Below are 26,097 nucleotides of genomic sequence, written 5' to 3' on the forward strand. Positions count from 1 at the left end.
CCCCATTACTTACCCTTGAACGAACCCCATCCCCCATTACTTATTAAAGTAACACCATAAACCCCAAATGTAAACTAAGAAACAACTGCGCCTTTTACCCACTTAACGGATGCTAGACCTGTGTTACGTACATAGTCCATGGGGGACTGCAGGGGGCGTGGTATGACAAGTGGCGCACAGACCATTCGCATGTCGTCACACGCCGGCATCAAAGTCGTCATCATCATCTTCAGTTTGTCACTCGAACAATCCAACACTGATACAAGTTGTATGACTAGCCGAACAGATTATCCACAGCAGCTACATATAATCCACAACAGCTACTTATAATCCACAGCAGCTACATATAGGGAGACTAAAAGAAGAAATAATCCAACACAGTCACAAGTTATAGAGGAGACCACTACACCACCGACTAAACCCGTTTCTACCGAGATAAAAAATAACAGGCAACTCAACCCCAAAGAATCTTCGCCGAAAAAAAAAACGTAAATAAATTAGTTTGGAGAGGGCGGGGTGGGCCGGCTGCCTACGCTGTTGGTGTCAGGTCGCGCGTTCATCCCAGGACTTGAACACGCCGGGGGAGGGGCGGCGGGGGGCGCAGGTATCATGCAACCTGTTGAATAGCAGGAGGACTTACCAAGTCCTACTGACCACACGTCCATGATCATCGCACGTACATAACCACACACCTGACCACACACACACCCCCTGACCACACACTGACCACAACAAGTCCGTATTCCATTAAGAAACCTGACCATTATCCGTTGGAGCGTGACGAGGCGAACATTGACGTGAACTTTTCCTCCTTCGGGTCACGCTTCGTTTGTAAACATTAGAACACGCTTTAAGATCCCACTTTCAAGATCCCACCCCATGATTGAAGACTGACAAGATCCCACCCCATGATTGAAGACTGACAAGATCCCATCCCACGATTGAAGACTGACAAGATCCCACCCCATGATTGAAGACTGACAAGATCCCACCCCATGATTGAAGACTGACAAGATCCCACCCCATGATTGAAGACTGACAGAATCCCACCCCATGATTGAAGACTGACAAGATCCCACCCCATGATTGAAGACTGACAGAATCCCACCCCATGATTGAAGACTGACAAGATCCCACCCCATGATTGAAGACTGACAGAATCCCACCCCATGATTGAAGACTGACAGAATCCCACCCCATGATTGAAGACTGACAAGATCCCACCCCATGATTGAAGACTGACAAGATCCCACCCCATGATTGAAGACTGACAAGATCCCACCCCATGATTGAAGACTGACAAGATCCCACCCCATGATTGAAGACTGACAAGATCCCACCCCACGATTGAAGACTGACAAGATCTCACCCCATGATTGAAGACTGACAAGATCCCACCCCATGATTGAAGACTGACAAGATCCCACCCCATGATTGAAGACTGACAAGATCCCACCCCATGATTGAAGACTGACAGAATCCCACCCCATGATTGAAGACTGACAAGATCCCACCCCATGATTGAAGACTGACAAGATCCCACCCCATGATTGAAGACTGACAAGATCCCACCCCATGATTGAAGACTGACAAGATCCCACCCCATGATTGAAGACTGACAAGATCCCATCCCATGATTGAAGACTGACAAGATCCCACCCCATGATTGAAGACTGACAAGATCCCATCCCATGATTGAAGACTGACAGAATCCCACCCCATGATTGAAGACTGACAAGATCCCACCCCATGATTGAAGACTGACAAGATCCCACCCCATGATTGAAGACTGACAAGATCCCACCCCATGATTGAAGACTGACAAGATCCCACCCCATGATTGAAGACTGACAAGATCCCACCCCATGATTGAAGACTGACAAGATCCCACCCCATGATTGAAGACTGACAAGATCCCACCCCATGATTGAAGACTGACAAGATCCCACCCCATGATTGAAGACTGACAAGATCCCACCCCATGATTGAAGACTGACAAGATCCCACCCCATGATTGAAGACTGACAAGATCCCACCCCATGATTGAAGACTGACAAGATCCCACCCCATGATTGAAGACTTTCAAGATCCCACCCCATGATTGAAGACTGACAAGATCCCACCCCATGATTGAAGACTGACAAGATCCCACCCCATGATTGAAGACTGACAAGATCCCACCCCATGATTGAAGACTGACAAGATCCCACCCATTGATTGAAGACTGACAAGATCCCACCCCATGATTGAAGACTGACAAGATCCCACCCCTCACAACCTAAGCACAAAACCGCCAGGACCAGATTGATAGGGGTCAACGTCCAGCAACTTACTGACCAAATTGTGCCCAGTTCAAGCAGTTGAAAAAATGGTCAAAACCATTTGAAACTATGTATGATAAGAAATGGTCAAAACCATTTGAAACAATTTGATACCGAATTTTGTATGACATTGTATTAAACAATTCAGTTCCTGTTGCTAATAACAGCAACAAGACATAATGACGTGATTAATTACAGCGACGATTAAGTACTGACACGACACGCGTTGTCTGTATTTTCTTTTAGGTAATTACGTCAACTGTCTATGGCTCTAACAAAGTTGGCCCATCAAACTATGGCTCTAACAAAATTGGCCCATCAAACTATGGCTCTAACAAAGTTGGCCCATCAAACTATGGCTCTAACAAAGTTGGCCCGGTGAACGTAATGCCAATGTTTTTAACCTGTGGCCGACTTAAGGCGGGCCACATGGCCCTACTGAAGTCTAACATAAACGTCTTCTCTCCACGAGTGATACAACCATTAATAGAACTAATTGACCTCTCTGACCTCTGTCAAGGGCAGGTAAAAGATCGCGAGTCGCCTTAAAGCCATTCTTCCTCTCGTGTCAAACATTCCCCACTACAAAAAACTGCCTCCAATCATTGAGTCAACCAACACACTATTATCCACGGCCGCCCGAACCGTCCAAAGGTCCCTTGCTATTGGCCCCGTGGGGTCACGTGATCGAGAAACCCCGTGCAACCGTCCAATGAATGGGACAAAAATTGTAAACATGGGAACACTCAAGAGCTCTAACACGACACTGACGACATATACGAACGGCTTTAACTAATCAACAGACATTTAAAAAATGGACGTACGGGTAATGAAAACCAGACTACTGGCCTGTGTATGGTGGTACTGGAATCACGGCTCTTACAACAGCCGGCACCGCCCCACGCCCTGATGATTAGCCGGCACTGACCCACACCCCAATAACGACTAGCCGGCACTGACCCACACCCCAATAACGATTAGCCGGCACTGACCCACCCCAATAACGATTAGCCGGCACTGACCCACCCCAATAACGATTAGCCGGCACTGACCCACACCCCAATAACGATTAGCCGGCACTGACCCACACCCCAATAACGATTAGCCGGCACTGACCCACCCCAATAACGACTAGCCGGCACTGACCCACACCCCAATAACGATTAGCCGGCACTGACCCACACCCCAATAACGATTAGCCGGCACTGACCCACACCCCAATAACGATTAGCCGGCACTGACCCACCCCAATAACGACTAGCCGGCACTGACCCACACCCCAGTAACGATTAGCCGGCACTGACCCACACCCCAATAACGACTAGCCGGCACTGACCCACACCCCAGTAACGATTAGCCGGCACTGACCCACACCCCAATAACGACTAGCCGGCACTGACCCACACCCCAGTAACGATTAGCCGGCACTGACCCACACCCCAATAACGACTAGCCGGCACTGACCCACACCCCAGTAACGACTAGCCGGCACTGACCCACACCCCAGTAACGACTAGCCGGCACTGACCCACACCCCAGTAACGATTAGCCGGCACTGAGACAAGGCAGGACCTGAGACAAACGTGTTAAAATGTGCCAGTGTTTCAAGATGGAGGAAAAATCTGGTCAACCTCAACAGGCAGCTTATACGTGCGCCTACGTACGAGTGTGTTCGCTAGTGTGTGTGTGTGTGTGTGTACTTGCATGTGTACGCGTGTGTGCCGCTCACGTTTGAGGGCGGGGCAGGAATGACTCACCAGCAACTCACAGACCACCTTACGAGTCAAGCCGCCCCAGAAACCTTCAGTGACGGCTTAGGGAACTGGGTGTAGGACCAGGACGGTTTAGGGAGGTGGGTGGAGGACCAGGACGGTTTAGGAGCTGGGTGAAGGACCAGGACATCCACAGGACAGTCTTGCACACGTTTAAAATTGGCGGTAAAAAATATTAATGCGGTATCAAAATTCGAGAGCTTTAAAATGTTTTGACCTAAATAAATGATCTGACTATCCATAGTCTACCCCCTCCCCCCATACACACATGAGCACCAGGCGCCAACACTATCGCCCGACCCCAAACAACTCACCTCTTATCTTCAGCCCCGGGACGGGCTATTAAAAGACGTCAAATTGTAGCTCTTAAAGACAGGATGTGCTGCCCGTATCTGCCAGAGAACTTCACAGATACGGTACCAGAGTGTAGGGAATAAGTCTGGTGGAAGGGGGTAATCACTGGGGGGGGGGGGGGCGGTCACTAGGTTGGGGAAGGGGGCGGTCACTAGGTTGGGGAAGGGGGCGGTCACTAGGTTGGGGAAGGGGGCGGTCACTAGGTAGGGGAAGGGATGGTCAATAGGTTGGGGAAGGGGGCGGTCACTAGGTTGGGGAAGGGGGCGGTCACTAGGTAGGGGAAGGGGGCGGTCACTAGGTTGGGGAAGGGGGCGGTCACTAGGTTGGGGAAGGGGGCGGTCACTTGGTTGGGGAAGGGGGCGGTCACTAGGTTGGGGAAGGGGGCGGTCACTAGGTAGGGGAAGGGGGCGGTCACTAGGTTGGGGAAGGGGGCGGTCACTAGATTGGGGGGAGGGGGCGGTCACTAGGTTGGGGGGAGGGGGCGGTCACTAGGTTAAGGGGAGGGGGCGGTCACTAGGTTGGGGGGAGGGGGCGGTCACTAGGTTGGGGGGAGGGGGCGGTCACTAGGTTGGGGGGGAGGGGGCGGTCACTAGGTTGGGGGCGGTCACTAGGTTGGGGAAGGGGGGCGGTCACTAGGTTGGGGAAGGGGGCGGTCACTAGGTTGGGGAAGGGGATGGTCACTTATGGGGGGGGTTAAGGGGCGGTCACTTGGGGGGGGGGGGAGTTAAGGGGCGGTCACTTGGGGGGGGGGAGTTAAGGGGCGGTCACTTGGGGGGGGGGGGTTAAGGGGCGGTCACTTGAGGGGGGGGGGTTAAGGGGCGGTCACTTGGGGGGAAGGGGCGGTCACTTGGGGGGAAGGGGCGGTCACTTGGGGGGAAGGGGCGGTCACTTGGGGGGGGAAGGGGCGGTCACTTGGGGGGGGGGGGGGGCAGTTACGTTAGACAAGAAAGCAACAGATCACATTAGACAAGTCGCTACCACTGGAATGCACAAGATTCTAACAACTCATTGAATGGCCGACCCCACTGGATAGAAAATCTATTGACTGGTTGCCCCGCGTACGGGAAGTAGTTTCAGGGGAGGTAACCACCACTGAATCCAGCTAAAGTGCTCATGGTTTTTAAAGGCAGCTATAAATAGCCACGCGAACGGGGGTGTGAGGGGGATAGGTCATTTACGGTTGAGTGATTTTTGCGGGTGTGTTACGAGGGCTTATATCAATGTGTGTAAACACGAAACACAAACGAGATTTTGTCACGAAACAGCAGGTAGAAAATGGCAGCTCTGGATGTGTCTAAACATTGTAACTTAAATATGTTAGGTGTTCTTTAAAACATTGTAACTTAAATATAATGTCAGGTGTTCTTTAAAATATTGCAACTTAAATATGTCAGGTGTTCTTTAAAACATTGTAACTTAAATATGTTAGGTGTTCTTTAAAACATTGTAACTTAAATATGTTAGGTGTTCCTTAAAACATTGTAACACTTAATTATAATGTCAACTGTTCCTAAAAACCACTTTAAAAAATCCACTAGAAGCCCCGCCCCCCCCCCCCCTAAAGAATGTCGCGACCCACGGAGCCTCAACACAGCAACAAAACCGGTTAGATGACATTAGTAAGCTACCTTTGGTTACCTACGGAGTTTGCTCGTTTTAAAAGGAACAACGTAGGTTTATAGGCTCGAACCAGGTAGGTTTATAGGCTCGAACCAGGTAGGTTTATAGACTCGAACCAGGTAGGTTTATAGACTCGAACCAGGTAGGTTTATAGACTCGAACCAGGTAGGTTTATAGACTCGAACCAGGTAGGTTTATAGGCTCGAACCAGGTAGGTTTATAGGCTCGAACCAGGTAGGTTTATAGGCTCGAACCAGGTAGGTTTATAGGCTCGAACCAGGTAGGTTTATAGGCTCGAACCAGGTAGGTTTATAGGCTCGAACCAGGTAGGTTTATAGGCTCGAACCAGGTAGGTTTATAGGCTCGAACCAGGTAGGTTTATAGGCTCGAACCAGGTAGGTTTATAGGCTCGAACCAGGTAGGTTTATAGGCTCGAACCAGGTAGGTTTATAGGCTCGAACCAGGTAGGTTTATAGGCTCGAACCAGGTAGGTTTATAGGCTCGAACCAGGTAGGTTTATAGGCTCGAACCAGGTAGGTTTATAGGCTCGAACCAGGTGGTTTATTTACAGTCATTTAAATTTTACCGTTAAGGTTGGTCATTTAAAACTTTACCGTTAAGGTTGGTAATTTAAAACTTTACCGTTAAGGTTGGTCATTTAAAACTTTACCGTTAAGGTTGGTCATTTAAAACTTTACCGTTAAGGTTGGTCATTTAAAACTTTACCGTTAAGGTTGGTCATTTAAAACTTTACCGTTAAGGTTGGTCATTTAAAACTTTACCGTTAAGGTTGGTCATTTAAAACTTTACCGTTAAGATTGGTCATTTAAAACTTTACCGTTAAGGTTGGTCATTTAAAACTTTACCCTTAAGGTTGGTCATTTAAAACTTTACCCTTAAGGTTGGTCATTTAAAACTAAGAATTACAAAACCAGCGGAACAAACCGCGGTCGTGACGTTATCTCCGTTGTGCGGGTTTATACAAGAATGCTGGACGCCCCACGGTATAGGCAAGTAGACGCAACTTCACGCAGCAAGTAGACGCAACGGCACGCACACCCCCTCCCCCACCCCCTCACAGACCTACCTTTGACCCAGCAGACGCCAGAAAATGTCGGTCGAACGGTGAACTAACACCTGCTACGTTTTCCACCCACAAAAGTCGATCACACTTTCGATTTTCCCTGGGAATATTTCCAGATGCAGCATCCACTCACAAACTAGAGAATCAAGTAATTAAAACTCTGCTGCAACTAGTAGTCGCTTGAATCTAGAGTAAAAATGGTCCAGAGATCGACCGTTCCCAGCGAGAGAGACCGCGGTAATGCGACCTGTCCCAACACACCAGGCCCAACCCACCTGACATACCGCAGGACGCTACAAAAGACAGTCTGTAGGGGGAGAAAACCTATCTCCACATTCAGATAAGTGCTCGTTAAAGGGGGGCTACTTGATACGGGTAGGAGAAGATAACTCAAGACGTAACTATATCGCGAGCTTACAACACGACACTTCAAGCAGAAACTGCATGGATAAATCGTGTATGGGTTAGCGTCCAAGTTGGGGGAGCGAAAGTAAACAACGAACATTAAGGACAGCTGCAGGAAGGTCAAACACATACATTTTAACTTCCTAAACACGGGCTATTTTTGGAGCGAGCAGTAAAAAATAATGGTCTAAATTATTCAAGTTATACAAAATGTTACAAGCTTCACGACACGACGTACAGCGAAGCCAGCCCTACACGACACGACGTACAACGAAGCCAGCCCTACACGACACGAAGTATAGATTAAGTAACCCTCTAGCCTCGTCAGGTCAAGCGTGAAAAGAATGTTGGTCAGGAGAGCTAGACGCGGGTCAACTGAGGACACACAAGTTCAAAAGGGGCGGGTCAAGCGAGGGCAGATCGAGCATAGATTGTGTGTGTGTGGGGGGGGGGGGAGCGCTAGAAGGGGAGGCGAAGCGAGGGTGGACATTACATTCACAAATGCTGTAACTCGCATCTCAGTGGTAAAATGACGTAACTAAAGTACGGGATGTGTGCAAGCCACAAGATTATCTACACGTCAGTTGTAGACATTAGTTTATTGGGAGGGGTAGGCAACAACCCAAGTAGAATTCATTCACATTACACCCCCATCTAACCAACAACCCCCACCCACCAACACCCCTCTACACACTGCCAGCTACGATTGAAGAAATTAGTATCAAACAACAAGACTTAGAGCGACCCATGTTCCACAAACGTGTATCAAACGAAAGGTTAAACCAGCAAGCTACAGCACAGGAAATTGTCTCAAGCTGGCCGCTACAACTACAGTTGTACTCACCTCCAAGTTGCAGATAGATGCAACCTGCCACCGCCAGACAACCTGCCACGGCAGGCAACAACCTGCCACGGCAGGCAACAACCTGCCACGGCAGGCAACAACCTGCCACGGCAGGCAACAACCTGCCACGGCAGGCAACAACCTGCCACGGCAGGCAACAACCTGCCACCGCAGGCAACAACCTGCCACGGCAGGCAACAACCTGCCACCGCAGGCAACAACCACATAGTATATCAAATGCTACACGACCGACTTTGTAATATATAACATGGGAGCTCACCACGCTCAGATAAACATTCAAAAAATGTTCAAGGTTTAATTTGTAACGTTTACTAAACGAAATGCATCAACATATTTCGAGAACAATAATTTTGCTAACTTTTGCAAAGGCGAAGATTAAAGCGAAGCCGGCATCGGGTTATGGGTTAACTAGTTGCCATAGCAACTGATATCAGCCCATACATCAAGAGGGCCAGTAACTCTAGGTCCCGCGCATACAGCAGTCGGCACTATCTTCACGACGCTAAATGATTGCGAAAACTAAATTTTTAAAATGCCAAAATAAATCCAAAGCCAATGTGGCAACAGGAAATGCCCGCATCTTTCCCATCCGAGTACTTTTGATTAGCAGATGCGAGGAAGTGGGTTGGGGAGAATGGGGAAGGGGAGGAGGGGGGGGGGGGGGTTGATGCTAGGAAGCGGGTTGGCAGGGAGGGGTTGGGAAGGAGGGGTTGATGAGTAATCTACAGACACCAAAGAACGAGGTGAACTCCCAGGCTACATTATCTTTTACCTTTTTATGTTGGCGCCTCCCTGCCCTCCCCGCCCACTCACCAGGCTATATTTATCTACTCAAGAGATGTATCAATGCTGGGTGTCTTTGCCTGCCCGTCTCACACCCGGGGGGGGGGGGGGAGGGAGAGAAGGGGGTGGGGGTGTATACAGTTGGACAGTTTGGGGTAAACTGACCTTTGAAGCAGACAATCATTGAACTCTCTGGTCGAGGCGAACTACTGGTCTAGAGGGTAGTGAGTGACCAACGATATACACGGGTCTAGTGGGTAGTGAGTGACCAACGATATACACGGGTCTAGTGGGTAGTGAGTGACCAACGATATACACGGGTCTAGTGGGTAGTGAGTGACCAACGAGGGTCTAGAGGGTAGTGAGTGACCAACGATGTACACGAGTCTAGAGGCTAGTGAGTGACCAACGAGGGTCTAGAGGGTAGTGAGTGACCAACGATATACACGGGTCTAGTGGGTAGTGAGTGACCAACGAGGGTCTAGAGGGTAGTGAGTGACCAACGATGTACACGAGTCTAGAGGCTAGTGAGTGACCAACGAGGGTCTAGAGGGTAGTGAGTGACCAACGATGTACACGAGTCTAGAGGCTAGTGAGTGACCAACGATATACCCAGGTCTAGAGTGTGTAGAGGTGTAGCACACCAGCCACTACGTGTAGCACACTAGCCATGGCAGGCTACGTGGAGGTCATGACAGTGTAACACCCAGGATAGTCCCCGGGCGGCCGACACCCCCACAAACCTTTTATCTCGTGGTTCCCCACATAACTGATCATGGTATCTCAGCTAGGAAAGCTGAGGTAGGTGTCACCAGATCACTACGTTTGTCAAGTGGCGTCAACTCGGGACAACATTCACAGATAAGCATGGCCTAGTCTTTCTTCTGTTGGCACTGTCCAATCCAATGGATACTGTTAACCATTAATCCAATGGATACTGTTATCCATTAATCCAATGGATACTGTTATCCATTAATCCAATGGATACCATCGTCCATTAATCCAATGGATACCATCGTCCATTAATCCAATGGATACCATCGTCCATTAATCCAATGGATACCATCGTCCATTAATCCAATGGATACCATCGTCCATTAATTCAATGGATACCATCGTCCATTAATCCAATGGATACCATCGTCCATTAATCCAATGGATACCATCGTCCATTAATCCAATGGATACCATCGTCCATTAATCCAATGGATACCATCGTCCATTAATCCAATGGATACCATCGTCCATTAATCCAATGGATACCATCGTCCATTAATCCAATGGATACCATCGTCCATTAATCCAATGGATACCATCGTCCATTAATCTAATGGATACCATCGTCCATTAATCTAATGGATACCATCGTCCATTAATCCAATGGATACCATCGTCCATTAATCCAATGTACACAATCGTCCATTAATCCAATGGATACAATCGTCCATTAATCCAATGGATGCAATTCGTCCATTAATCCAATGGATACATCAAACTTGAAAAGCTGGCTCCAAATGGGTTTTTTTGTTGCCAGAAAGCATATTTTTTCAATCAAAATTGAATATTTTATAACATTTGTGTAGAAAATACAAAATTACTTCCGGTTTCATTAAGGCTAGAAATAGTCAAAGAAATAATTACTAGTAATATAATTGTAATTTTAGAAAACATTTTTATTTTTAATTTGGATAAGTAGAGTCAAGGCGATTGGGGATACTATATATTATTTAATATAAATACAATACTACGCTATACACCATAGATCACTATTGTGTATTTTTATCATGGAAAACAATTGTTCTAACTTTTATTGTTTTACTCTCCCTGGCCATTCCAGTTGACTTCAAGGAGAGGTTACGGGCAATTTTTTAAAATATTTGAATTGATAAAATAATTCTAAACGACGTTGGTATCGAAACGAAATTTAATTTATTGAATAAAATTTTTCATTAATACAATGGATACAATTGCCCAATCCAATGGATAAAATTCTCAAATCCAATGGATACAATTGTCAAATCCAATGTAAACTTGTTAATGTAATACAACTATCACACGTGACCATGATAAAACTACCAACCGATAGATTTCCCTCCCCACAGTGAAAGTGTAACGGCTGGGTCGATACAATCATTACCCCCTTCCCCCCCCCCCCCCACCCCCCCCCCCCAATTACAAGCTGAGACTCACATCTGTTTGTAGGGCTTGTAGCTTTAAGGTTTAGTCAAATGGCCGCCACAAGAGAAGGGCCACCACAAGAGAAGGGCCACCACAAGAGAAGGGCCACCACAAGAGAAGGGCCACCACAAGAGAAGGGCCACCACAAGAGAAGGGCCACCACAAGAGAAGGGCCACCACAAGAGAAGGGCCACCACAAGAGAAGGGCCACCACAAGAGAAGGGCCACCACAACAGAAGGGCCACCACAACAGAAGGGCCACCACAACAGAAGGGCCACCACAACAGAAGGGCCACCACAACAGAAGGGCCACCACAACAGAAGGGCCACCACAACAGAAGGGCCACCACAACAGAAGGGCCACCACAAGAGAAGGGCCACCACAAGAGAAGGGCCACCACAACAGAAGGGCCACCACAACAGAAGGGCCACCACAACAGAAGGGCCACCACAAGAGAAGGGCCACCACAAGAGAAGGGCCACCACAAGAGAAGGGCCACCACAAGAGAAGAGCTACCACAACAGAAGGGCCACCACAAGAGAAGGGCCACCACAACAGAAGGGCTACCACAACAGAAGGGCCACCACAACAGAAGGGCCACCACAACAGAAGGGCTACCACAACAGAAGGGCCACCACAACAGAAGGGCCACCACAAGAGAAGGGCCACCACAAGAGAAGGGCCACCACAACAGAAGGGCTACCACAACAGAAGGGCCACCACAACAGAAGGGCCACCACAAGAGAAGGGCCACCACAACAGAAGGGCCACCACAAGAGAAGGGCCACCACAAGAGAAGGGCCACCACAACAGAAGGGCCACCACAACAGAAGGGCCACCACAAGAGAAGGGCCACCACAACAGAAGGGCCACCACAACAGAAGGGCTACCACAACAGAAGGGCCACCACAACAGAAGGGCCACCACAACAGAAGGGCCACCACAACAGAAGGGCTACCACAACAGAAGGGCTACCACAACAGAAGGGCCACCACAACAGAAGGGCCACCACAAGAGAAGGGCCACCACAAGAGAAGGGCCACCACAACAGAAGGGCTACCACAACAGAAGGGCCACCACAACAGAAGGGCCACCACAACAGAAGGGCCACCACAACAGAAGGGCCACCACAACAGAAGGGCCACCACAACAGAAGGGCCACCACAACAGAAGGGCCACCACAACAGAAGGGCCACCACAACAGAAGGGCCACCACAACAGAAGGGCTACCATAAGTCCCCTACAAGGCTGGACCATGCAAACAATACTGGCAGCAGCTGAGCAGGTCTAACATATGCTGCAGTGACTAAATGACCGGGTCGATTCACGTTTGATCAGCTGCTCTCAAATGGCGCGTGTGTGGACCAAACTAGGCCCTCCCCCTAGTCACGTGCGTCCATTGAACAATTATTGATTGGTTATTTAAAGTACGCCCAAAACCTTCCATTGAGTACACACGGTGGTCAGTAGCCTCGACTTAAAGCTACACAGCATCAGTTTTTTAGCATAAACAGACCACCCCCCTGTACTGACCCCCAGCCCTGTCATTACACTGACCACAAGTGCCCGTTGTATCCACGACATACATTCCAGGATTTGATGCTCTAGTTAGATCTTTTCATTTCTAGACATTCGCGATGGACTACCCCATCCACTAATCTAAAAGGTCCTACGACTACCCCATTCACTAATCTAAAAGGTCCTATGACTACCCCCTCCACTAATCTAAAAGGTCCTATGACTACCCCATCCACTAATCTAAAAGGTCCTATGACTACCCCCTCCACTAATCTAAAAGGTCCTATGACTACCCCATCCACTAATCTAAAAGGTCCTATGACTACCCCCTCCACTAATCTAAAAGGTCCTATGACTACCCCATCCACTAATCTAAAAGGTCCTATGACTACCCCCTCCACTAATCTAAAAGGTCCTATGACTACCCCATCCACTAATCTAAAAGGTCCTATGACTACCCCATCCAGCAATCTTAACGAAATACAACTGGGTAGACATTCAGTTCGCTATGAAGTTTTGATACAACTGGGTAGACATTCAGTTCGCTATGAAGTTTTGATACAACTGGGTAGACATTCAGTTCGCTATGAAGTTTTGATACAACTGGGTAGACATTCAGTTCGCTATGAAGTTTTGATACAACTGGGTAGACATTCAGTTCGCTATGAAGTTTTGATACAACTGGGTAGACATTCAGTTCGCTATGAAGTTTTGATCATGGGCTTACAAGGGCAGGATGATTGGGATATGACCATTTAAACAAGGTCGGTTTTACATGACTTGCTTCTGTTTACCTTTACCCCTAGTGGGGGGGGGGGGGACAACGACCCGTGTGCCGGGGACAGGGTGTGCCGGGGACAAGACCCGTGTGCCGGGGACAAGACCCGTGTGCCGGGGACAAGACCCGTGTACCGGGGACAAGACCCGTGTACCGGGGACAAGACCGACAAGACCCGTGTGCCGGGGACAAGACCCGTGTGCCGGGGACAAACAAGACCCGTGTGCCGGGGACAAGACCGGTGTGCCGGGGACAAGACCCGTGTGCCGGGGACAAGACCCGTGTGCCGGGGACAAGACCCGTGTGCCGGGGACAAGACCCGTGTACCGGGGACAAGACCCGTGTACCGGGGACAAGACCGACAAGACCCGTGTGCCGGGGATAAACAAGACCCGTGTGCCGGGGACAAGACCGGTGTGCCGGGGACAAGACCCGTGTGCCGGGGACAAGACCCGTGTGCCGGGGACAAGACCCGTGTGCCGGGGACAAGACCCGTGTACCTATGCGGAATGTATAAAAAAAAGAAAACGGTAAACTTACTTTGGGATGAAAGTTTGGACTTACACAGATGTTACAACAGCTGTTTGACAAACTGTTACAAGCGCTGACTGCTACATCCAACTTTAGAATACAGAGGCACAAGCGTTGAAACCACTTACACTCCGCTCGCCTTTAGCATCCATTCTAACTATTAACGGCAACATGTGGCTTTTCATAACTTAAATCCAAATCGGCGAACAAGAAAAGTGGTACTCACCACGATCGGTACAAAAATAGACATTTTCGACAGCAGCAAGCTCCGACAACCACTGGGACTCGAATAGTGGAGAGGCGCGACTCTCCAGCAAGGCTTATCTGGTTCGCTCCCCTGAACTAGGCCCCGTTTCCTTAGCTTGCTGTGCCGTCCCAGTGTGTTTATGTAGGTTAGATGCCTGCCTCACGGCTTTCGGCCCAGTGCGGAAAAATACAAATTAGAGAAAAAACCATCCAGGCAAGTATTTTATCGAGATACGGCGATAAAAGCCGAGCTTGGTGCTGGTCGTGTGTCATGGCAACACATGTGCGGCACTCACCAACTTCATGCATGTCACTGAGACGACCCCACCCCTTTTAGATATGTGGAGAGCGGTCACGTCCCTCCCTCCCCCACCCAGCAAACAAAACCACTGACTTGTAGCTCGTGATAGCACGGCTGTAGGCTGGGACAAAAACCACCAGATGTGGCCAGGACATACACCACTTAACGAGACCAGCCCACTAGGACCACAAGTAGACCAGCCCACTAGGACCACACCACTTGGACCACAAGTAGACCAGCCCACGAGGACCACACCACTTGGACCACAAGTAGGCCAGCCCACTAGGACCACAAGTAGGCCAGCCCACTAGGACCACAAGTAGAAAAACCCACTAGGACCACAAGTAGACCACACCACTTAGACCACAAGTAGACCAGCCCACTAGGACTACGAGTAGACCAGCCCACTAGGACCACAAGTAGACCAGCCCACTAGGACCACAAGTAGACCAGCCCACTAGGACCACAAGTAGACCAGCCCACTAGGACCACAAGTAGACAAGTCCACTAGGACCACAAGTAGACAAGCCCACTAGGACCACAAGTAGACAAGCCCACTAGGACCACAAGTAGACAAGCCCACTAGGACCTCAAGTAGACCATATCACAGACCACAAGTAGACCAGCCCACTAGGACCACAAGTAGACCAGCCCACTAGGACCACAAGTAGACAAGCCCACTAGGACCACAAGTAGACCAGCCCACTAGAACCACAAGTAGACAAGCCCACTAGAACCACAAGTAGACCAAACCACTAGGACCACAAGTAGACCAGCCCACTAGGACCACAAGTAGACCAGCCCACTAGAACCACAAGTAGACCAAACCACTAGGACCACAAGTAGACAAGCCCACTAGGACCACAAGTAGACCAGCCCACCAAGGACCACAAGTAGACCAAACCACTAGGACCACAAGTAGACCAGCCCACCAAGGACCACAAGTAGACCAAACCACTAGGACCACAAGTAGACCAAACCACTAGGACCACAAGTAGACCAAACCACTAGGACCACAAGTAGACAAGCCCACTAGGACCACAAGTAGACCAAACCACTAGGACCACAAGTAGACCAGCCCACCAAGGACCACAAGTAGACCAAACCACTAGGACCACAAGTAGACCAAACCACTAGGACCACAAGTAGACCAAACCACTAGGACCACAAGTAGACCAAACCACAAGGACCACAACTAGACCAAACCACTAGGACCACAAGTAGACCAAACCACTAGGACCACAAGTAGACCAAACCACTAGGACCACAAGTAGACCAAACCACTAGGACCACAAGTAGACCAAACCACTAGGACCACAAGTAGACCAAACCACTAGGACCACAAGTAGACCAAACCACTTGACATTTGACCTTAGCGATGGCCAGAAGCCGGAACTAGCCCTCTAACCTCTATCTTAAGTTCATGTCAAATAAGTGGAGAACATTCAAGTTAACTTTGTCCACTACACTGGCCATCTTGCCCCGGGTGTCCACGACTGGACATCTAGTGTAGATTTAAAACGGCAGACGACCTCACGTCTGGCCCATGCACCACAACTGGTTATTTCTTTCAGTCACTTAAACCCAAGAGATAACAGGTCATTCTGACATTCGGCTAATTCAAACTTTGGTCCTGAATTATCGACACCATTTCTTGATGCGAAACATTTGAAGTAATTCGAGGAATATAAAATGAGAAGGAAGTTAAAATTGTAAAATAACAGAATCTTACCCAAACTGTTTCCACTCCAAGAATTTTACTTCAGCCACCACCACAAGTTAAAAAATTTGCTTTAGTCATGCAGTCGTTTAAAAAAATGCGTGTATCCTGCCTCCACACGCTTTGACGTGAGAATTGTTTACACTAGATCCTGGTTGGTCAGTGGTTGTAGACTGGTTGGTCAGTGGTTGCACGTGTAGACTGGCCAGTGGTTGTAGACTGACTGGCCAGTGGCTGCACGTGTAGACTGGCTAGTCCAGCTCGGCAGACGACTCCGAGTCGGACGTGTCGTGGAGCAGGTGATACGCCAGGCTGTGCTCACCAAACGAGCCCCGGAGAAAAACGTCCCAGGGTTCTGGCGGCTCAACGGGTCCATGGGCCCACGGCTCCAGCACCACATCGGCCCCAGTCGGCTTTTTCTTTGTTGCTCTTTTGGTGCCGCGGCGTTTTTTCCCTGGGGATGGCTTCTTTCCTGGAAGTTTAGTCTCGTCTTTTCTCGCCTCAGCTCCGTCGTCTGCAGGGCGCGGTGACCGCCGTCTGCGAACACCCACAGGCGATTTGGTCTTAGCGCCCTTGTTGGGGGAGACGCCGCTGGCTTGGGCCCTTCTAGCGCCCTTGTTGGGGGAGACGCCGCTGACTTGGGACCTACTAGCGCCCTTGTTGGGGGAGAGGCCGCTGACTTGGGACCTACTAGCGCCCTTGTTGGGGGAGAGGCCGCTGACTTGGGACCTACTAGCGCCCTTGTTGGGGGAGAGGCCGCTGACTTGGGACCTACTAGCCTCCATTGAAGAAACTCGGAGAGAGGGAGATTTTGATTTGGTTTTTCGGGTCTTTACGGGAGATTTCCGCTCGGGGGATTTTATTCTTGGTTGCTTGACCGGGGAACCTTCACGATAAGGAGATTTTGGTTTCGTCCTTGGTTGCTTGACCGGGGAAACTTCACGATAAGGAGATTTTGGTTTTGTACTTGGTTGCTTGACAGGGGATATTCTCCGACGGGGAGATTTCGATTTGGTTCTTTTTTTGGCCGGTGAAACATCATAGCGTGGCTCATAAGGTGACTTTTTCTGAGGAGATTTCGACTGGGCCAGGACAGCCCTGGAGCTGCTGACTGCGGGAGTGGAAGATGACTGGATTTTCTTTGGCGACTTTCTGGCCACTCTCTGCGTCAAAGTAGCGGCTTGTACCGAGAACCCAGTGTCGTAGACCGTGTGCCAGGGGAACACAGGCGATGGGTACATGCTGGAGTGTGACGAGTCTGGCGAGAGACGGGTTGGTGGTGGGATCTCCGGGGATGGGTACAATATCGAGCTGCATGTCGACCGTGTGTCACTCACTGATGTCAGCCGCATACTCAAGAATTCCAAGGTTGGGATTGAATGATGGTCATCTTTGACCAGCGATGGGTCAGATGGGTCATCTTTGACCAGCGATGGGTCAGATGGGTCATCTTTGACCAGCGATGGGTCAGATGGGTCATCTTTGACCAGCGATGGGTCAGATGGGTCATCTTTGTCCGGTGATGGGTCAGATGGGTCATCTTTGACCAGCGATGGGTCAGATGGGTCATCTTTGACCAGCGATGGGTCAGATGGGTCATCTTTGACCAGCGATGGGTCAGATGGGTCATCTTTGTCCAGTGATGGGTCAGATGGGTCATCTTTGACCAGCGATGGGTCAGATGGGTCATCTTTGACCAGCGATGGGTCAGATGGGTCATCTTTGACCAGCGATGGGTCAGATGAGGTCATTGCAGACGATCGTTCAGAACTTGCTATGATGGGAGATCTATCTGAAGTCATTGAAGCATAAGCCGTGGATGGCTCCGATACAGACACGACAAGAGAAGGATCCGCTGTCGATGGGCTTGAAGACGGACACAGCAATGACTGCTCGGATACATTTGGGTTGGCTATCATGGAAACTCCTGGTGAAGGTTTGTTAGCCAAAGTTGGAGACGCGGCGTCGTGTGACGCGGCAGGGGAAGAGCCATCAGACGGAGTCGTCTCTGAGGAGTCGAGCTCTATGGGCGACGTTTGGCTGCCAGACCTTGACTCCAGCGGGATGCGAGACCTTGACCTTTGCGGGATGCAAGACGAACGCTCTGGATACTCAAATGGTTCAGGCGTCATCCCGTGCAACTGGTCAGAACTTTGTGTCCGAGTGTCCGGTGTGCCATCACGTGCGCTGTTGGTCGTGCTGTCAGCCGTCCCTGACGAAGAACTCAAGAGCAGACGAAGAAGAGGCAGCTTTTCCTCCACCCCCTCAATGCTTGCACCCTGCGCTGCTTCCTGTGGAGCTTTAGAACTGCTTGCGTCGCTTCCCACCGACTGGCCAGTTCGTTTTGGGTCATCGATGACCCGTTGTCCAAGAGTGGCCATGTGGTCAGGCTGTAGACTAAGGTTTGAGTCGTCAGGTGGTGGTGGGGGCGCCTGTGGTCGTCCAGTAGCAGACGACGGAATGTGCTGAGCCCCAATAGGTGGCAGCACGGGCACCGAACTTACCCACTGTTGGTTGGCCCGCAGGTCCACCGACTGTTGGTTGGCCCGCAGGTCCACCGACTGTTGGTTGGCCCGCAGGTCCACCGACTGTTGGTTGGCCCGCAGGTCCACCGACTGTTGGTTGGCCCGCAGGTCCACCGACTGTTGGTTGGCCCGCAGGTCCACCGACTGTTGGTTGGCCCGCAGGTCCACCGACTGTTGGGTGGCCCGCAGGTCCAACGACTGTTGGGTGGCCCGCAGGTCCAACGACTGTTGGGTGGCCCGCAGGTCCACCAACTGTTGGTTGGCCCGCAGGTCTAGGGCCTGAAGTAGAAACGCATTACTCGTGATTTTTGGAGAGAGGTTTGCATTTTCTGGCCGCCATCTAGGGGGCTGCAGTGGCTGTATCTCAGAGGGCGATTTGGGGTAGTGTAGAGACGCCCCAGCCCCCTGTTCGCGGATAACTAAATTCAATGGTACCAACTGAGGTTTCTTGATTGGCTCCACAAGTAACTTTTCCAGCTCCGACACTTGTCTAGCGGCTCTAGGATGACCATTGGTGGTCAGCTGACCAACGCCATTTGGCTCCTCACCCGCTGGACCAGAGGGAAGGCCTGGACTTTCAAAATGTTGGAAGGTGGCGGCATTGGACTCTTCTCCAGTTGAGCCCGACAAGATGACCGACCCTGACCAGGACGTGTGGTAGGAGATCGATGACAGACTCGACTCCTCGACAAATGGCCGGGGGAACTCCTCCCTCAGGGGGTGGTCACTCCTCAGCCAAGACACTCTGCCAGTGGACACCCAGTCTCCAATGACGCGCTCAGCTGACTCCACTTCACTCGGTGGAGTCACATCCATGCTTTCACCACTAGTGCTTGAAGATTCAGGCGATGTATCCATTTCATCCATAGAATATCCACAACAAATTAAAAAAGCACAAGATATGTTAAAAATCCACAACAGAAATAAAACAACCGCGCGGTCTGCTTGAGACTGCGATAGTTAAAAGAATGACACGGCGTGTTTCGTACCCGTGTGTCGTGAACATCGCTCAGTCGGGTGAGTTGTTGTCACCAGTTGTTGTGGTGACGTGAATTGGTGAACACACACACTCACACAAACACTCAACCAAATATACACACGGAGAGCAAGCATGCTTTAGTGTGTGTACTCGTTCTAAAGTAATGTCATGTACCTACAAACGAAATGAATAATCAAAGCGTCTTTTAATTTAATTAGACCCAGCTTAACAGGGCCATATCAGAGAAATCGGATTTATAGCCCCACTGTACAACTTTATAATATACAGGACAATCCAAACTTGACATACAGGACATTGCTCTTCCCTGACATTCGAGAGAACTTTGAGAATCAAATAATGTCCATCGTATTCTTAAATGACTGTGCTGAATAGTTTTAATTAGTTTGATTGGTCCAGTTAAGGCGATTCATAGTACAAACATTGCATGCCGTCATCAGGAAAACATTTCAAAATTTGAAAAAATCGCAAAATTGGAGTTAGTCTCGCCATACACACTTCAGTGTGTATTGCTAAAAGCACACACATTGGAGTGTGTATTGCTACAAGCACACACATTGGAGTGTGTATTGCTACAAGCACACACATTGGAGTGTGTATTGCAACAAGCACACACATTGGAGTGTGTATTGCAACAACATCCGAATAAAAACCCAAACAAAGAAAAAATGCTGACATTTGAGTTTGTCAGTTATTGCTGTTTGGTTCTTTTGTTGCTAGCTGCGTCATACCCCTACGTGCGGCCGAACGGTTAGAAATTTGGAGATACGTACGACAGACATTTAATTACTCAACTAGAGCGCATCCTTCACCGGAAATTTGCACGCACTGAAGATTGCGAAAGTGAGTAACTTGCATGACCATGTACATACACACCACTTGTACACTGCCTATTTCAGTGTAGCTCGTTATTTAACGGCTAATTAGAGGGCCACATTTCATTATATAACGGCTAGTTTGAGGGTCACATTTCACGGTTAGAAATTAACTGACGCGGGCTAGAAGGGTCATGTAATTGTTTTGAAAATTTATTTGGATTTAGTTTTGTTAAACTTTGAATGACTTGTGACTAAATTCTACGTCGCAGTAACGTTTTTGTTAGGTATTACAGTATTGCTACAATACAGACCTCACACACACCGCGATAGTATGTAAATCTGTGTCGTCGCCATAGTGACACTTTTTGTCCCCCCCCCCCCCCCTCCAGGGCCGCGTAAGGTGACTATGTAGTTGGGTGAAATTTTTTTAAACATGACAAATTTAATGAAACAAGTCGGCTTGCTATTTATTATCATATGGAGATTTTCTTAGCTGCGTTACAGGTCACTGAATTATTCAAACGATTGTAGGTCAACGGACAGCCCCCCCCCCCCCCCGAGCCGTTTACCGCTTGGCAGGTGGAGCGATTCGTGGGTGAGGGGGGTGAGAGTGGGGTGGGTGAGGTGGTGAGGATACACATGGATAAGTTAGTTTGAAACTGGAAATCTGTGTGTTGACCAAAATAAAACGGGTGCTCTATTCTCGGCATGGATCCTACAGGTAGTTCTTGTTATAGAGCCACACACCTGTCTACCTGTGATAAACCTGTGACAGTTACCACTGCCTGCTCATTAATCAGCCACCAACTTCTAACCATTTCACGTGTGCTGCGCCTAGTGTTATAGCCTTGACGATACATGAACAATCACAAAAATTAAGTCTAATTAAATATTAATGAAAGGTGTAATCAAAGGTAAGCTAAAACAAATATGAGGTTAATTACCTGGACATTCTAAAGCTAATTAAACCATCTGTCGACACAAGTCGTGTTGTAAGGTCCTGTAAATTGGACATTTCGAAAGACCTGTTGGACTTTAACGTAGGACCTACTGGTTGGTCTTATGGTTCACGCTTAAAAAACTGGTCAGCCAGCCTCGGAATCTGCCCATATCCCCCCCCATCTCACCCCTAGCAGTCAAACCACCCCCACCCCCAGTTAGCAGTCAACCCCCCCCCCCCAGCTCACAGTTAGCAGTCAAGCCACCCCCACCCCTAGCAGTCAAGCCACCCCCCACCCCTAGCAGTCAAGCCACCCCCTCCCACCACATCTGCTCAGCCTTATCAGTGATTTACTAACACGTGGTCCGTAGCTATTTATAGCAATGATTGCTCATCGCGTCTGGCCGAACTACGCGTGCGGCGGTCACGTCCCTTTAGTGTTAGCTTGACCGCACTGACCTCGTGCTGTTGTATGTGGTGTGTTGGGGGGGGGAAGGTGTGGTGTGAGGCCTCAAATAGCCAGCCCACTGGTAGCCTCAAATAGCCAGCCCACTGGTAGCCTCAAATAGCCACCCCACTGGTAGCCTCAAATAGCCACCCCACCGGTAGCCTCAAATAGCCACCCCACCGGTAGCCTCAAATAGCCACCCCACCGGTAGCCTCAAATAGCCACCCCACTGGTAGCCTCAAATAGCCACCCCACTGGTAGCCTCAAATAGCCACCCCACCGGTAGCCTCAAATAGCCACCCCACTGGTAGCCTCAAATAGCCACCCCACCGGTAGCCTCAAATAGCCACCCCACTGGTAGCCTCAAATAGCCACCCCACTGGTAGCCTCAAATAGCCACCCCACTGGTAGCTTCAAATAGCCAACGTTACTAGCGCATGATTCAATTTGTTAAGTCATGTGAGTTATTTTTAGACCCGTCCAAAAGTGCTAGGGGGGGGGGGGGGGGGGCTATAGCCTACTTCAATGCCTGGAATTGTTTTCAGCAGCCCACGTGACAGGCTGACCTCTGACACTGAGTTGTTTTGACACATGGTCTGCTGACGTGAGTAACGTGTCCGTGTGTCGCACAGCACAGTGACTAACGGCTACACGCCACTTGCTACAGTCCAGAGGGGGTGACCGCACAAGGCTGGCCCCAACACGGCCCCTTTTAGGTGTCGTATATTTGGTGTAGAAAACAATGGTCTAAAAATAGAACAAAACCAACAGTAGAGAGGGGAAGTGGAGTAAAACACGGGTCGCGAAAATCCTGGGCTAAAACACACAGATAAAAACGTCAAATAAACCGTACCCTAGAAACGGTAAACGTGTAGGGGCGGGGAGAGCAGGAATTTTAAAAGGAGAGGGTAGGGCACATAATTCTAACTCGTTAATGTGAGGCCGTGTCTATAATAAGTGAGCGAGGGGGTGGGGTGGGGGTATACCTTATTGGTATTCGGGGAGGGGCGGGGGAGAGGGGGGGGAAATACCTTTATGGTATTCGCGAACGTGAAAGTTGAACGACCTAGAGGGGGGCGTTTGGCTATAATGACCACAGCAACTTGTAACTGCCAAGGTGTCACCCACGCGTCACTGGGCCACAGGGTCACTTTGTCGTGACCTTGTACATGACGTCACGTAGGGTTTTCTGGTTTAAGAGATACATCACTAAAGCGCTGGGTTAGAGGGTCTGGGCTACAGGGGTCTGGGTTAGAGGGGTCAAGGCTACAGGGGTCTGGGTTAGAGGGGTCAAGGCTACAGGGGTCTGGGTTAGAGGGGTCTGGGCTACAGGGGTCTGTGTTAGAGGACCTGTGCTACAGGGGTCTGTGTTAGAGGGGTCTGGGTTAGAGGGGTCTGGGTTAAAGGGGTCAAGGCTACATGGGTTTGTGTTAGAGGACCTGTGCGACAGGTAGTTCGGACTTTCAGAAGGTCTGGGCTAGCTCAGGATCCAGCACTAATGGGCTAAACTGATCCAGGATTGGATTGAACCAAGCTACTCTTGTCGCCATCGTGTTTTCAGATAAAATTACTGCCGTCACTGTGACATAATGAATCCCATTGAGAGATGACATTAGGTCTCACTGTGACATGACATTAGGTCTCACTGTGACATGACATTAGATCTCACTGTGACATGACATTAGATCTCACTGTGACATGACATTAGGTCTCACTGTGACATGACATTAGATCTCACTGTGACATGACATTTGACCTACGGGAGCCCAGACCTACGGGAGGCAACTGAAGGTGTTGTAGGTGAGTAGAACACCTGTAAGTCACCTGTGTATTTATTCATCTGACTCGTCCCAGCTCGGGACAACAGCTGATGACCTACTCGCCCAGCAATCAATAGCCAGCAGCTCATTAGATAATTAGGGTGTAGTATTCATTCATTACATCTTTTGTTGTCTCACCCATCTCGTACCATCTGACCTCCCTCATATTGACTCCTCCCTCATATAACATTTGACCCCTCAAATACCACCCGACCCCTCATTTATGATTCCTGATTCTTGAGCCCTCACCTTACCCTCGACATTTCACACAACATGTAGTGTTTTTTATGGTCGCACGAGTGGAGTTTCTACAATCACGTGACTTTAAGGACAGGAGAAAGTCATCAAAATATCTGAGGAGGTCGGTGGACTGGTTACACCTGGTCCAGTGGACTGGTTACACCTGGTTCAGTGGACTGACCCCTCACTCATCAATCAGACTTCTCCCCCCCCCCCCCTCTCGTCAGATGAAAAGATTTTAATGAGTGCGGCCAATCTAATGATACCTCCAATATTTCAATCACCTCCATAGAGCCATCGGTCACCTCACTACAGCGCTGTAACACTGAGAGATTGATGTACAATTAACGACGCTAGGAATCAACGTACGGACCAGCTAACGTCAACAAGCAAATTTTAAACCTCCAATGTTCTAGGATCAAATCAGAATCAAACTGACTGGGGATTTACTGACCCCATGAGACTGGGGATTTACTGACCCCATGAGACTGGGATTTACTGACCCCATGAGACTGGGGATTTACTGACCCCATGAGACTGGGGATTTACTGACCCCATGAGACTGGGATTTACTGACCCCATGAGACTGGGGATTTACTGACCCCATGAGACTGGGGATTTACTGACCCCATGAGACTGGGGATTTACTGACCCCATGAGACTGGGGATTTACTGACCCCATGAGACTGGGATTTACTGACCCCATGAGACTGGGGATTTACTGACCCCATGAGACTGGGATTTACTGACCCCATGAGACTGGGGATTTACTGACCCCATGAGACTGGGATTTACTGACCCCATGAGACTGGGGATTTACTGACCCCATGAGACTGGGGATTTACTGACCCCATGAGACTGGGGATTTACTGACCCCATGAGACTGGGGATTTACTGACCCCATGAGACTGGGATTTACCGAACATGGGGCAGCGCGTGGCAGTAGCGATCACTCACGTGTAGCAGTGATAAAGTGACGTGGTTACACGACCCGCGGCTATCGTGACGTCACTTCTCCCCTCTAGCTAATTAATTAAATCATACAAAAACTGACCAGTAATTAAGGAAATTAGGCGGTACACTAACATCTCATGAAAATATTTCGTTGATCCACACAGAATAGACCGGTATGTAAGTGGTTAAACGGTTAGGTTATGACCAGCAGAGAGGCTAAAAGGTTAACTTAGGATTATGGAAGTAAAATGCTGAGGTCTAACCCCACCCCTGACATGGCCTAATCCCGCCCCTGAGATGACTTAACCCCACCCCTGACATGGTTTAACCCCACCCCTGACATGGCCTAACCCCGCCCCTGACATGGCCTAACCCCACCCCTGACATGGCCTAACCCCGCCCCTGAGATGACTTAACCCCACCCCTGACATGGCCTAACCCCACCCCTGACATGGCCTAACCCCACCCCTGACATGGCCTAACCCCACCCCTGACATGGCCTAACCCCACCCCTGACATGGTTTAACCCCACCCCTGACATGGCCTAACCCCGCCCCTGACATGGCCTAACCCCACCCCTGACATGGCCTAACCCCGCCCCTGAGATGACTTAACCCCACCCCTGACATGGCCTAACACCACCCCTGACATGGCCTAACCCCACCCCTGACATGGCCTAACCCCACCCCTGACATGGCCTAACCCCACCCCTGACATGGCCTAACCCCGCCCCTGAGATGACTTAACCCCACCCCTGACATGGCCTAACCCCCCCCCCCACCCCTGACATGGCCTAACCCCCCCCCCCCCCCACCCCTGACATGGCCTAACCCCCCCACCCCTGACATGGCCTAACCCCACCCCTGACATGGCCTAAC

At 49.8% G+C, this 26,097-nt stretch overlaps 1 protein-coding gene across 12 annotated transcripts in view; it reads right to left on the reverse strand.

The window, feature by feature from the left end:
• LOC131932568 (RNA-binding motif, single-stranded-interacting protein 3) overlaps positions 1–26,097 on the reverse strand; it is a 136,872-nt gene that overhangs the window by 18,013 nt on the left and 92,762 nt on the right. The window contains exon 1 of one of the 12 annotated variants that reach the window (XM_059289571.1): positions 16,490–16,760. The exons of 6 other annotated variants lie outside the window; for them this stretch is intronic. Coding sequence is in view for 3 of the 6 variants with exons in the window: in XM_059289536.1 (XP_059145519.1) it covers positions 132–227 (96 nt within the window). In the remaining 3 variants the exon portion in view is untranslated. Of the gene's footprint in view, positions 1–131; positions 454–7,154; positions 7,412–14,243; positions 14,382–14,436; positions 14,667–16,489; positions 16,761–26,097 lie in introns of those variants that run through there. 5 more of the 12 variants (XM_059289556.1, XM_059289577.1, XM_059289550.1 and 2 more) reach the window with 5 other exon arrangements.

The sequence above is a fragment of the Physella acuta genome, unplaced genomic scaffold (genome assembly GCF_028476545.2).
Source record: "Physella acuta isolate Inbredline_101_S28 unplaced genomic scaffold, ASM2847654v3 ptg000105l, whole genome shotgun sequence".
Classification (NCBI taxonomy): Eukaryota; Metazoa; Mollusca; class Gastropoda; family Physidae; genus Physella; species Physella acuta.